The sequence below is a fragment of the Botrytis cinerea genome, chromosome 15 (assembly GCF_000143535.2).
Source record: "Botrytis cinerea B05.10 chromosome 15, complete sequence".
Classification (NCBI taxonomy): Eukaryota; Fungi; Ascomycota; class Leotiomycetes; order Helotiales; family Sclerotiniaceae; genus Botrytis; species Botrytis cinerea.
In genome coordinates, this window is record NC_037324.1 from 781,363 (window position 1) to 795,964 (window position 14,602).

The 14,602-nt window shown below is 42.6% G+C and overlaps 2 protein-coding genes across 2 annotated transcripts; both read right to left on the reverse strand.

Annotated features, from left to right (window-relative positions):
* Window positions 1-2,156: 2,156 nt before the first annotated feature.
* On the reverse strand, window positions 2,157-3,222 carry BCIN_15g02260 (hypothetical protein). Its single transcript, XM_024697476.1, has one exon. The coding sequence runs from the start codon at window positions 2,901-2,903 to the stop codon at window positions 2,640-2,642; it is 264 nt and encodes an 87-aa protein (XP_024553292.1). The 5' UTR covers window positions 2,904-3,222; the 3' UTR covers window positions 2,157-2,639.
* Window positions 3,223-10,458: 7,236 nt separating this feature from the next.
* Window positions 10,459-14,195, reverse strand: BCIN_15g02270 (hypothetical protein). The gene is made up of 6 exons (XM_024697477.1): window positions 13,901-14,195; window positions 13,331-13,713; window positions 13,167-13,264; window positions 12,839-13,114; window positions 11,221-12,776; window positions 10,459-11,169 (listed from the first exon to the last, which is right to left on the reverse strand). The coding sequence occupies exons 2-6, from the start codon at window positions 13,401-13,403 to the stop codon at window positions 11,028-11,030; spliced, it is 2,145 nt and encodes a 714-aa protein (XP_024553293.1). The 5' UTR covers window positions 13,404-13,713; window positions 13,901-14,195; the 3' UTR covers window positions 10,459-11,027.
* Between the last annotated feature and the right edge of the window lie 407 nt (window positions 14,196-14,602).

Below are 14,602 nucleotides of genomic sequence, written 5' to 3' on the forward strand. Positions count from 1 at the left end.
CCTTGAAATGTCGGAAGTGGTGGTGGTTTCCTAGGACTGTAGTATTTACGTGCAATTGATCCGCTTCCTGGTGCAAAGCTTGGGAGTTGCGGGGGTGTCTTTGGTTGTGGAGGTGTCTTTGGCTGTGGTTCTATCGATACCTTGTGTTCAATATCAACACCTTTACCTTTATCAGCTCTTTCCAATCGCTGTGATATGGAAGGTAATTGTGGTAGAACGTATGTATTGAACCCTGAAGGACCGGCGTGCAGGTCCTTCACTCGAGACATCTCGGGGTCTCCGAGTGGTGCACGTAGTTTTTCAATCACGATTCTCTGTTGTATGCTTCTCGACCGAAACACAAATTCCTTTTCGGAAATCGCTTCAATAATCTCCTTAGGTGTCCATGCTCTATAAGGTGATCGATGTGTATCAACCAAAGCTTCATAAACTGGTCGGGTTGTACATTCTTCTGGTTTATCGACGTACACTCCGCACGAGCGTAATTCGTGCCTGAGCTTATACAGGATGCGCATGCTAACTTGTGAAAAATGCGCTGGTGTAAATCCATCGAATGCAAGATTGTAGTCCGCCCACAGCTCTTGATCGTAGTATTTCTGACGCTGGTATTCATAAGCCTTGTATTTGACAAAATCTCTGATCTCTTTCGCATTTGCACTTTGTATGTCAATGGGGTGGTCTGTCCATCTCCGTGATAACTCCTCATATTCTTCAGTTGCAATGACTGATGCCATTTTCGATCCAGCACTTGAAGCAGGATTTTCAGGGACATATCTTTCCGTCTGGGGGGATTCTGGGAAAACTCCTGCCATTTTGTGGATAGCAGGCGGGTGATGATGAGGTAGGTCGATGGTATGAGTGTAGTTGGGATACAACTTCGCGAAAAGTTTGCGAAGTTATATTGTGTATGATGTTGCTGAGCTCGAGCTGGTGCTACTGGTTTCTACTTCTTCAATACACGTTGCAAAGAAGAGTCGAATGTAGACTAAAGTTAGTGTGAGAGTCGTCGCCACGTTGCCGACTTCTCTCGATGGTGCAGGTATCAAACCACGTTGGATTAATACTTGCGTAAGAACTGCCGCCACGTTGCCGTCGGTTCTTATTCACACAAGGGCAGGTATCAAACCACGATGGATTGATACAAGAGCTTGTGTCTCTTCAAAGAAATACCAACCTTAGTCACAAACACACGTTGCGCTTGAAATTAAGGTGCCAGGCTCCTGATCTGTGATATCACTGATCAGTGTTGGTATCACCATGGGGATGGTGAAGTCAATATAGTACTATGGTTCACACTGTTGTAATATTGCTTAGGGTTCTAAAAGCTAGGACTACGAAACGTATTGCTGTAGTGCCGAAAGGCGCTAGCGCAAGCGCTAGCACGGTCACATGATCCCTATCCCGACACATGTATATGATTCACCTCCCTCCCATCAAAAAATTCTCACATCCTCACATCTTCTAAGAAGATAAAAACCACTCCGTCATTTTCGTCACCCGCCCTTAAATCTGTATTTACTTAATTGGTCGTCACCTCACTTAGATAGGTAAGTAATCAAGATCATCTAGTTCATTAGGCACAACATTATCGATATCGATATCAATATCAAAACCACCCATCAACAAATCTTGCATTCATTCTGTTCCCATTGCATTCCACCCCAGCCATCCCTCCTCTCCTCTCAGCTTTCCACAGCCCATCCCCCCTCCAGCAACCGAAAACAGCCCATTCATCCAAAAACCTTGTGTTCATCCCAGCCTCTCAACATAACTACCTACCTATCATCCCAATGACTCGCAGTCAAAAACAAGAATTTCATTACGCGCATTGCAGAAATCAAGGCAGTGCGCAGTGGATGTCGATGCGGCTGTGTTGTTAGTGTCTCAGATGAAACAGTGTGGCGTTGTTTGTGGCTGGGTTGGGGTGGAAAAGTCATGGGACAGGGGATTATGTAAGCGAGGTGGTGAGAGAAAAGCAATGAATGGATGGACGAATGAATGGGAAACTTAAATAATGGTATGACGGTGAAAGTAGAAGTAGAGAAACGTTAGTTTTTTCAAGTTTTGATTCTGAAACATGAGAAGTGGCATTTGGGACTTTTTTTACTGGTAAACTGTCACATGTTTGAAGTCTCACTCGGAATGCAAATTTTATGTGATGAAGATATAGTATTGATATTGATCGACTAGTTCATTGGCCGTCTTCCTATTACCAGTCGACAACAAGTAAATCCTTAGCAGATCATCCAATATCATCTCTCCTAAAAAATTCATCGTCTTTATCAGACATCGCCATAACCGCCCATCACACATCCTAACTCCCTCGCTCAAATAGATCCTAATCATACATGATATATCCCACAATCCCATGTATTAAAACGCCTCATTGTCGTATAATAATGATATTTTCCCAAATCCGTTCCATGCCTATCTTGTAGGAGTATTCTCGTGTACGTTATGTATGTACAGTTACTAACACCAGAGAAAAATCGTTTCGGGTGCCGTAAAATATTGTGTGCACTTTGAGAAAGTCTTGCACCTGACTCATCTCAAAACATTGCTCTTCCGGTAGAACAATGGCTCGAGATCTCTTCTCCCTCCATGCGAAGTTGAATTGTTGTTCTTGGATAAGAAACTCTTTATCGCGAACCAGATGAACTGCTGCTGCTGCTATCCATGGAAGTGCTGGCTTCGTGACCGGTTCTCAAAGTAGCGTGTGAGTTTGAACCCATAGAGTTGGCACTTCTTCGGCGTGCGGATTTGTCGGCAGCTTCCATTTGTTTTCTGGTGTGCTCGTGCATGGATCTGGCGTAGTCAAACAGAGAGTGTGTGTCTGGAGAACTTTCATGTTCTTCGTGGGAGATGTATCCGTTGGAAGGAAATGAGGCTGTTGAGGAAGACATTTTGAGTGAAAATAGATAATTTGAAGTTGGAAACTATGACTTTGGAGTTCTGAGTTGTTTGATGGTATTGGAGGGTTTGTAGTAGTTGTTGTTATTGAGCGTTTGGTTGATTGTTCTGATTGTGTGTAGAGTTGAAGCTGGATGATTGTGTGATATAGAAAAGAAATACGATGAGGTCTCAAGCCAATATATACATTCTGTTTCCCCTCAAATTTAGATCATAGATAGACTACCTAGCAGCCTACTACCTGACTAGTAAATTAATGGACTAGTCATCTAGTGAACTGTTAGACCCTGAAATTTGAAAAACAGGAGAACCAAACTAAAAGTTCTTAGTGTAAGACTTTTGGGCTGTCGATGAAGAGATCCTTGAATTCATAATGCATCATACTTACGTATCATCCAATCCAATCCAAGTATCTACTTGGGTATGGAAGTGAGCCCAAGGTCAGAGCTCCAGACGGTTAAAAAAAATGGTCAACATCCAAATCAGGCAAGACCCTGCAGATCATGACATGCGAAGCGTCATGCGTGGACGGGAAGCGTTGGCCAGTTTTCAACCTATGAGGTTATTGAAACGAAGTTGATAAAGAATACACAACTGTTAGTCCTCTACCTAACTGGCCAGCACGTACTTGAGAAAACTATTTCATGTACGCACTCACTAGGTAGATAATCTAATCTAGAGATCTACTAGACTGCAATTACTCGAGTAGTACAAACTAACAAGGAATTTTCCCCCAAGCAAGCGTCGTCGTCTAGTGCGGTAGATAGACTTTCACCGAGTCGTGAGGAGCTGGGTAGTTCCCAACTCCCCATCTTGCAAAATGCCATTTACGAGAGTCTAAATCCATATTCCCAATATTTTGTAATATCAAATCCATGACATTGCAGCAAGCTTTCTAAAAGCTTCAACAAATTAATTTAAGAGGAGAAATAAGCAATAATGCAAATCACAAAATGGATAACTCAAATTTCACGACCAAAACGATATCAATATCAACTTCCTCGGGGCAATTCGACCAACCACATCAACATTCTTTGATCGTAATTGGTCGTGCCACTCATCCCAGGAGAGAAGAATAGGAGAATACTCTGTCGGGCCCAGGCATGTATGAAATGATCATCAAATTATCCTACCCCAGACTTGTGAGGTGTTGATCAGAGATGTCATAGTGGAAATCCCTACCAAGCTGGTTGCGCTGATGATCTGTACATACATAACCTTACATATCGTACAAGCAGGTGAAAGCCGGACCAGCAAAATGACCGAGTTCAGAATCAAGACGCACGCTTTCGATGCATGCCTATCTTGGCTAGAAGAGATTAAGGTACGCAAAGCCCATTATTATTGAGAATTATGGAGAGAAATTAGACTCAGAGACATCTAGACACTTGAAGTGAGTTTGGAAGTAGCCAGACTCCCAAGTAGACACTAGGTAGATGTCATTGTCTCGGTCCCATTCCATTCTGTAGGTGAAACCGAGGTCATGTTCATTCACATTCAAGTTGTCACACTCGGATTCTTCCCAAGCACCGGAAAGTGGGAAAAAAACATAATGTCGGATGGACACATCACTCTCGTCAATTCAGCCAATCAAATTGTGGTATTTTCATGATTAATGGAGAGCCACGGGTAATTACGTCGCAATGTGTGTAAACTTCCTTGCTGATGTCATCAAATTCTATGCAGGTTTGTGCGGCCGCCCCCGCCGATCATTATATCATTTCATCATCATCGTCATCGTCATCATCCATCCATCCATCCATCCATCCACCAAGCCTTGCCTGCACCTTGCAGTAACTATCAGCTTTTCCTCGACCGACCTCAAGTCTATTCGAAATTTCAACCACTAGGCAGGCACATTCACCCACCCTCCATCTCGTTACTCTTTTGTCATCTCTGCCAAGAAGGGGGACGGCTAGGTTATTCACAATCATCAAATTATTCAGTTGATTTGCACATGCATTCAAGGGTTCGGGGCAAATGGAGAGGAGCAATACAAAGCGTGTCGGGGACATTTGTAACCAAACGATTTACGACCTGCATATAACCCGTTCAATTCATTCATTTCGACTCAAACAAGGTTTATTAGTCCGAATATCGGTACGATGATTTAGAAGGTTCGGCTCTGAGCACTGAAAGGGGGATTTATGTCATCCCCCGGTGAATAACTATCACAAAAAGTACGAGACCTCGATTTCCCGTTTGATTTCCCCATACTTCCGAGAATAGTATTGCATTGGTCGCTCTCTATTGTAACGAAATCCTATGGGATGCAAATCATTCAAGGGCCGAGACAATTATGATGTGCTGTAAGGTTACTTTTGTCCCTCGCTTGCGGGAACATTCCTGAAGGTGTCTCCATAATTGCTTTTGGACAAGCTACTGGTCATCCATATTCTCCCCACTATTTTTATACTGGAGCTTTTGCTATGGCATCACTGCAACACTTCCAAATCTTCGATGTCGTTCTCAACAAGCGGGTCATGTTTGCCATAGTACAAACGTCCCTTTCCCTACGAGGCTACATCGCACCGTTTAATGATTGATCTACACCCTTTCCTGTCTGGTCGAGGCTTCCTTTTTCAGTAGCCTCTTGCGTCCACTTAGAGTCATCAGTGGAGATTTCACGTCTTATCCGAGACCGTTCATTCAGTTGAAACAATCCACAAGCGCTGATAATATTCGAACGAAATACTCCCGCATAACTTCTCCCGAAAGTGACAGGATAGGGCGACGGAACAAATCCCTTGTTGGGTTCCGCTGGGCCTCTGTGGCAAACTATGTCATTGGGGCTTAAGTTCTTGATGGATCTAGCTTTGAGCCTATTCTTCCTGTCTTGCATCTCATTCACATCACATCAATGAGGAATGTTAATAGGTTTACATGATACTTCATGGGTCATATTAAGGTTATCAGATTAAAGTAATCTGACTATTAGACTGCTCACAGCAAATGCAACTCGTATTGCCACTTTACAGTTACCTTACAGCACTCACAATCTACAGCAATGCAGGCTGCAGCTCATCATCGCCATTCCATCATCATTACTTCACAAACCTGCGAGCTGATGACATCAAATGTCACCACATGTCAGACGAAAACAGAACAATGATGGCATGATTACTTGCATCGCCTCTAAACGTCTCTCATAGGGGTTGGTAAACTACAATTCAATGATCTACCTCTAGGATGAACAGGTGCCACATATTCACAGACCAGACTGTGCGTCGAGAGTCGAGACTTAATCTCTTCCATTCATTAATTTATCTGCATGCATGGGTAACAAAGTACATAGTACTGGCCTACACCTTGTGCAGTAAGAAATCCTTGTGACGTAAGTCGAGAACCTTGGAAATCTCAATCTCGATTTCCTATCATGTGACCCACTTTGCGACGACCAAGTCCACTCACGTTGGATCGTTGTATTTACGCTGCAATCTGCTACGGAAGTGTCCGTTGATATGATGCAAACATCATTCGATAAAGAGTTGATATCGTTGTGTAAAGTAATTGGAATATACGACTGCAGCTGCAGCTGCAGCTGCAATTGATGCGGGAAGTTTGGATGTTCCGTAATTGTGTACTGTTCTGATCATCATGATCATTATCTACGAATGGGTCATCTATATTGGCATTGACGAGTGTTACCTGCCCCCCTTAATCATGATGAGAATATCCATCACATTTCTCGGGGCAATTATGATGATTCTGAGCACGTCAGAGTCAGGGTCGTAGCCTGTCCCCCGGAAAGGTTCTCATTCAGCTTCGACGCTCTCAATTTTTTGAATTCATGAAGGCTTTTGAGTGTCTATCTATCGACCTTATCAGGCTTTGTGAGCCACCTCAGCCACCAGCCAATTACTTTTGTTTTACCTTGCAATTCAATCTTTTCTCCTTTCCATGCATCGACTTCAAAGTCTGCGATGTAGAAAATTGGTGGGAGTTGGAGGACTTTCACCTGATCGCTTCACTTCTACTGTACCTTTATCTTATATTGATTTCATACATTGCATCTCTCGCATCTGGTTATTCCTTTCCTATCACCTACCCATTCTCATAATTCTCGTCTAATGTCATCAGAAATGACCGACTATCAGCAATATGATGTCCTCCAGCATCTGCACGCTACAATCGTGAAGTATCTGTCTCCAAATTTCCACATACTATTTTGTGATGGCATTAGCTAACTATCATCCAACTTCTTCATCTACAGCGTCGGCGCAAATGCGTAACTTCATCCTTTAAAGCATACACGCATACACCAACACCATTCGACCTACAACACCGAATTCACCTACCTACCTACCTACTTATCTACATTCCTCTATTCATCTATCTCTACCGAGAAGAATGTAACGATAAACCAAAGCCCCAGTATATTAATGAACATCTGCCGGATCTTTTTCTACCGACTTCAGATATACATACACGGGAGGAGCTATTTGAAAATATCAGGAGGCATATCAAGGATACCCTGTATGGAGATAGAGGACATAACTACATCAGAATAACATCAGAATACCACATCAGTAAAATTCTATAAATTCGATATCATCGTTTCGGAAGCACTCTCTAACTCTGTTGTCTTTCAAGATATTATGTAAATTATCCCTATTTTTTCCTTCCTCTTTCGTCAAGGGAAAAGAACTTAGTAGATCAGTCATCAATCTTCCATCTATCAGACTTCATTTCTATCTAATTCTTTTAGCCGTCTCTTTCCATATACATATATATATCCATATCCATACACATATATACTTTCCCTCCCCATCTTCCTTCTAAACTCTCATATTCAATCCGCGGGGAGCTCCACCGCAGTGCTACTCTTCAATCGAGAATGGTATGATATTTATGGAAAGAGATATAAAGACTAAGTAAAGCATTGTATTGTATTATATTGCAGTAGATAGAATATGATGTTACTCAATTGAATTTTCTTCCCCTCCTTCGCCTTTCTCTCTCCTTTCTGTCAAAAGCTTTATATGGCCGAGTTCCTTTTATTCATATCAACTTCGTACTCGTAGACTAAGTATTTCATTCATATCCATCTATATCTATACATGTATGATGAAATCCCTAGATACTTCATTCCAATCCATTCATTTGTGTAATAATTCAAAGTAATATATCTCATACCTCACTCACATATGTCATTCACTTCTCTCTCTCCTCTCCTCAACTCACCTCAACGCTACTTACTCTACTCTACTCTACTACATTCCATTTCACTCTCCTGTTAATCTCAATCTAAGAGGATAAATGAATGAATGAATGATAGAGTAGAGAGTCTATATATATATTCATCTAGCTACCCGCTAGTGTATATTACCTAACATAACATATATTATACGAAATACACATCATTCATTCATTCATACATACATACATAAAAAAACACAATACGAACCGAGAACCAAAAAACCCCCACCATTTCATCTCATTTCATTTCATCGAAATTATAAAATCACATCCTACTCGGACTATCCCCTCAGCAGCCCCGGTTTCCGTCATTCCTTTTCTCAGATATGGAAAATCCATTACTCTTTTCATTCATTCATTCATTCATTCACTCATTCATACCTAGATACATAAATAATTCTCATCAAAACACCAAGTCCCAAGTTCACATAATTCATATATTCATAACCAGCCAATCAATCATACCTGCGTCTGAGTGAGTAATGAATCTTCCGGTGATTATATATGGAGTTTTGTTATATATATATATAATCTTCTCATTAACTAATGATTCATCCCGGCCTTTGTTTTATTTTGTTCTCATGTGTGTTGTAATGTGTTGTAATGTGTTCTAGTGGGTTACATTACATATATTCCCATCTCATCTCATCTCATCTCATCTCCTCTCCCCTCCTATTCCCCTCTCCTTCCCCCCTCCCCCTCTTCAAATATCAAATATCAAATATCAATCCACCAATTCATACACAAAATTTCAGAACCCCTTCGCAAACAAACAAACAAACAAACCTCTCATATATTCTCCCTTTCCCTTTCCCTTTCCCTTCAATCTCAATCTTAATCTCAATCTCACCTAAACTAAACCAACTAAACCAACCAAACTTATATCTCTATTTAACAACCCCCTCCTCTCACTCTAACACCCACCCAAAGCCACAGAGTTAATCATAAAACCCGAACCCGAACCCGAATCCGAACCTGAACCTGAACCAGAAACCCATATCGCAAATATGATTGAATGAATAAACAAGATAGATAGATAAATAAACAAGAGAAATACTATTATCTGTATACTCACTTAAATATCTGATATCTAATACCCAACACCCAATCCTGAATACCTTTCCAAATTCCCAGATTTTATACTTCATACTTCATACTTTATACTTTATATTTTAGACTGTATGGTATTAATAACTTACTCCTCCCTCCCATCTACTCCTCCCGCCCATTCATCCGCAATACGAAAGCACAAAAGTACCCCAAAAATCCAAAACCGAGAAACTACAAAGATCCAAAGCGAGAATCATTTTTCTTCCCCTTTCTTTACATCTCATCCTATCTCATCTCATCTCCGAAGCTTTTATTATTATCTTCATTCATTCATTCATTCATTCATTCATCCATTCACTTATCCTATTCTTTCCCCATCCCATTCCTCCCCCTCCCCCTCCTCCTCCCCTCTTAAAAATTCCTTCCAATTCCACTCTATTTCTCTATTTTATTGAAACTGATTTCAATGCAGTCCAATCCAATCCAATCCAATCCAGATTTATACCTACCTACTCACGTATCTATTTGCTTACCTATCTATTTACTCACCTACCCATCTGCTCCTCCACCTACTCCCTAACACTATACTCTTACATCTCATGCACTCCTATATCACACACTCTTATATCACGCACTCTTATATCACGCACTCTTATATTATATACTCTTATATCACACACTCTTATATACCCTCCCACTATACTCTCCTCAAAACCACACTTCTCAAAACCACACTTCTCAAAACCACACTTCTCAAAACCAACCGCCCCCCCCCCCCCCCCCTTTCCTCCCATCTCTCACTCTCTCACTCTCTCACTCTCTCACTCTCTCACTCTCTCACTCTCTCACTCTCTCACTCTCTCACTCTCTCACTCTCTCACTCTCTCACTCTCTCACTCTCTCACTCTCTCACTCTCTCACTCTCTCACTCTCTCACTCTCTCACTCTCTCACTCTCTCACTCTCTCACTCTCTCACTCTCTCACTCTCTCACTCTCTCACTCTCTCACTCTCTCACTCCCTCATCTATCCATCCATTTACTCCCACATCCTCAATCAATCTATAAAAGAAATATCAAATACATATATATATCCACATATCCATCCACACTTCCATCCATTCATATATTCACACCTACCTAAACATTCATATCAATATCCATATCCATATCCATTAATTTATTCCTCAAACACACAAACACACAAATATATCTTCACCTAATAAGCAAACACTCAAACATTTCAATACTCAAATATATAAATACATACCTAACAAACAAATACTTAAACACCTAAACACTCAAATCCAAAAATATCACTTCCAAATTCAATGACAAACAAAGAAAAATACAATCTCTCTATCAATTTTTCACAATATCATACTTTCATTCATATCTACTCAAACTTCAAAGCTATATTGAATGAATATCAAAAAGAAAAAAGATAACAAATACCACGCTTTTCCTTCTCCATCACATCATACATTTCCTCATCTCTCCCTTTCAATTACATATTGCCCTGTTTCATTCATCCATCATTTACATCCTTTTCTTCTTGTTCAAAAAGTCCCCTGATAATTAAAATGATAAACGCAAATATACTTGCAACCCATTCCCATCCATGCATAAATAAAACCACCAACGTTCACAACGAAGAGGGTATTGAATATACAATTGCAAGCGGTAGCGTGACGCAGAGATACAAGTAACATAATAGCAACGCAGAAATGCAAGCAGAAAAGCAGTAAAGCAGTATAGACATTTTGGTACATGATTATTTATCGTCCTCGTAGTTTGCCTCCAGTCATCCTGGTCCCATTTATTTCCTTCCTTTATTCACCATTTCTAATCATTTTCTTGTTCGTTATATTCACTTCATCCCGTTCCCATTAGTTATGGCATACTCCGATGGGCTTTGTGCACCGCCATATCCATATGGGCTCTGAGATCCGTTTGGTTTCTTCGTTCGGAGGGTGAGTGGGAATGGGTACTCATCTGGGTCTTCCTCTTCACTATTAAGTCGTTAGTACTCAATCATTTCAATTGTTCTTCGTGTGACTTACGGAAGCTTCCAGGAAACATAATCTTCTGTGCTCAAGCCTTCACGTCCTTCTTGCAGACTGGCAAAATCACCAGGTGTCATCATACCGGTTCTATCTCTTGGGGATCCGGGTACCGAGAATGGGCGTGAAATCTTTTGTTCCACACCAGGAATGAAGTCATCCTCTTCTTCGCCGTCGAATGATGCAGGGTATGCTCTTCTTAATGCCAATTGTCTTGCCTTGACGTATTCCATTCCCATGCGCTTCCAGTCGAGAAGATCGCTTAATCGCTCGGTACGATTTCTCTGGTTGATACGCTGGCGTCTGCTCTTACCAGCGAAATCAAACATGTAACTGGTAAGCTGGTTCACCGAGTCATCGACACCCTTCATTCTACGGTCGACAATGTAAATACCGTAATCTGTTGAGTTTTCAATCAACTCCTCCATGTAACAACCGAAACCTGACAAGTTGGTTGTGATACTTGGCACACCCATGACTGTACACTCTGCTGGTGTGTAACCCCATGGCTCATAATAGGATGAGAAGACACCTAAATGGGTACCTCTGACGAACTCATCGTAGTCCATTGGTAGGACTGGGTTGGCAGAGTTCAAGAACTCGGGATGGAAAACGACCTTGACACGGTCCGAAGGATGGTTGAACAGTTGAACTCTGCGGATTTGGTTCAAAATTGGGTCTTCAGAATCATTTGCCATGTTATGAGTGACGATCGGTGGAAGTCCATGTCTCTTCATGGCAAACAGACGTCTGCGGAGAAGGATGCGATCTTGACTGGTGATCAAGTCCTTTTCATCAGGCATCACTTCACCCTCATGCCACTTAAGGGCACGCTCAAAGATTCTCTTTCCGACACCGCGCTCAATAACATCAACTGTGTCACGTAATGATTTAATGACGGCTTGTCCCTTGAGAGCTTCGACAGTTAATGATTGGGTTTGTGCTGGCATGATGATGAATGCGACCACCGTCATCTTTGATCCAGCGGACTTCAGGCGGTGATTCAAACGAGCCAATGACTCTATGAACATGTCAACACCCTTATTTCTGTACTCATAACGTCCTGCTGTGAAGAAGTAAAGTGTGTTTTCAGGATCAAAATCGTTGTGTCCATAGAAATGACCTCTAACAAAGTCGTGAATCTTCTCCTTGGCTTGTTGATGCAAGTTTTGAAACTCGTGCATGGCAGAGAATTTGGTGACATTGAGACCGTTGGGAAGAACACCATCTGGCTTTCTCTTCAAGAGATGCTCAGACTCATATGCGGTGATATGTGAAACAGTGGTAAAGACATCACAAGAATGCGTCGCCGCACGTTCTATGCAGTATCTGTGATAGATACCACGTTTTCCTGCCTCGGCATCCACGTCAAACCACTGCAAGTTGTTGTAAAAGTCCACAGATCCTGCACAGAGATATCTTCCAAGGAGAGTTGCGTGGGTGGTGAAAATTGTAGTAACATCGATACGGCGCTTTTTGCATAGAGGAAGTGCGACACCGGAGAGCCACTCGTGGAAATGTGCAATGACGGCCTTTTCTTTTTCATGTGCGACGAACTGTAGACGTGTTAGTTTTAGTAATCAATACGCGTGGCGTTGTGCAATGCAGATGCACTCACCTCTCCCAAGAACCACGCAACCAAGTAACCGAAGACAACTGCTTCGTTGGTTTCGTCATCACCAGGCGGAGATGGAATTCCAGCAGTATTCCACAGATCGGCCTTCCACTCATCCAAAAATCTGTAGGCACTCTTGGTGTCGATCAAGAGAACTCTGGGGGCACCCTCAATCAACCAGCGGCCATATACCATTTGAATTCCTCTTTCTTCCATAGCTTCTATCGTTGCTGCAAGGTGGGGGTTCGTTGGGGTTAATGCCTCGACTTCCACTGCGGCCTATCAAATGTTAGCCACGCTGCTACGAGGGATTGTGACATTTAGAACTCACCGACTGCCTGTTGAGAGGGCCAATAAGAGTGTATCGGTCTCCATATTCTGCTGTGGTGACTGGTGCTTTTGATTTGATGACGGAATAGATACCACCAACTTGCAAGGTCGCATGTCAGTAGGTATTCGTCACATTATTCTTTACAACGAGGGGTTATTTCTCACCTCGATTCGCAACTTCGGTGGCTATCTCAAAGAGAAAGTGGTTTTTGACATCACGGTTTGTTTTTCCGGACATCTTGACTCAGGTTGCGACAGATGTCGCTATATGAATCAGTTGTTAAAGTGGGGTGGGGGGGAAACTGCAGCGCAGGCTTGCAGACGTGTGAGGATAGTAACAAAGTTGAAAATCCAAAAAGTCTGTGTGCTGGGCAGAGAGAGTGTGTAAAGTACGAGTGATCCGGCTTCTGCAAATGACAATTGTTGACTGCTTCTTTCTTTCGAGTTTTAATCTTCTTGGATGAAGGTTGTGTTGTGTGTGTGGTGATCAAGGAAGGAAGCTCGGAGCTCCTCTGACGAAATTTATGGGAATGGTAGAACTAAGAGAGCTTTCCCCACAGCTGCATTAGCGTTTACCGTATGTCAATCTGGCTGTGCAAATGACCTCTGCGGACTGTTGTACAGATCATAGGGGAGCAAAAGAAAGAAGTCGTGTAGCAGTGGAGTGTAGTGGCCGCAACCCCTCCATGCTTTGGCAGTGAATTGGAAATCAGATCATTGGGCGGAAATGCTTACCACGCTGTTCAATTGGCTCCCACTCGTTCTTCCGACGGGATTTGTGGATGGATGGGTGGAAAGGTGATAAGGGAATTTGTGAGAGGGATGATATATGATAAGCCCGAGGCTAATATACACACTGGCGAGAGGATTGTACAACAAATCCGAGCGAAAAATTTTCCCTTCTGCTTCCGTGAACACGTCGTGGAGACACTAACGACTGAATGAATTGAGAAGAAGAAACGGTGGAATTTTGGGAGCTGGAGATTGGAAGGTTGGAAGGTTGGAAGATATCTCACCAGTTTTGTCTTTCAAATTTCCCGGTATCGAGCGATAAAAAAGAAAGCGGAAGGTTGGCCCAGACGGTGGTCGGGTCCAAGCTTTCCCTCTTTCGGCCGGGGCGCTAGGCTGCATGCGGCAGTATTGTGGAGATGGGCGGTGGGTCTGGCGGGGTCGGGACATGCTGATTGGCCGCACCCCGGCCATGATGGCAAATTGGGGGAAACCGGCGGAGGCGCTTCACTGGAGATGTGTTTAAAATAAAAGGTGTCCATCCTTGCTTAACATGTCCAGCATGACGCAGACGGGATCGTGAAGCACTGCAAGCAATAGAGCAATTTAGACAGCGCGTATATTGACCATGTTGGCCATGTTGACCATCACGACCGTCACGACCGTCACGCCCGTCACGCCTCCGCGGTATGTCGTCGCTCCTGCAAA

Bases quoted from the DNA above. Each gene is read 5' to 3' on its own strand.
- BCIN_15g02260 (XM_024697476.1), bottom strand. From the start codon at position 2,903: ATGTCTTCCTCAACAGCCTCATTTCCTTCCAACGGATACATCTCCCAC.
- BCIN_15g02270 (XM_024697477.1), bottom strand. From the start codon at position 13,403: ATGTCCGGAAAAACAAACCGTGATGTCAAAAACCACTTTCTCTTTGAG. The intron at 13,265-13,330 runs GTGAGAAATAAC...CGACCTTGCAAG, and splicing joins CACCGAAGTTGCGAATCGAG to TTGGTGGTATCTATTCCGTC. The intron at 11,170-11,220 runs GTAAGTCACACG...ACGACTTAATAG, and splicing joins TATGTTTCCTGGAAGCTTCC to TGAAGAGGAAGACCCAGATG.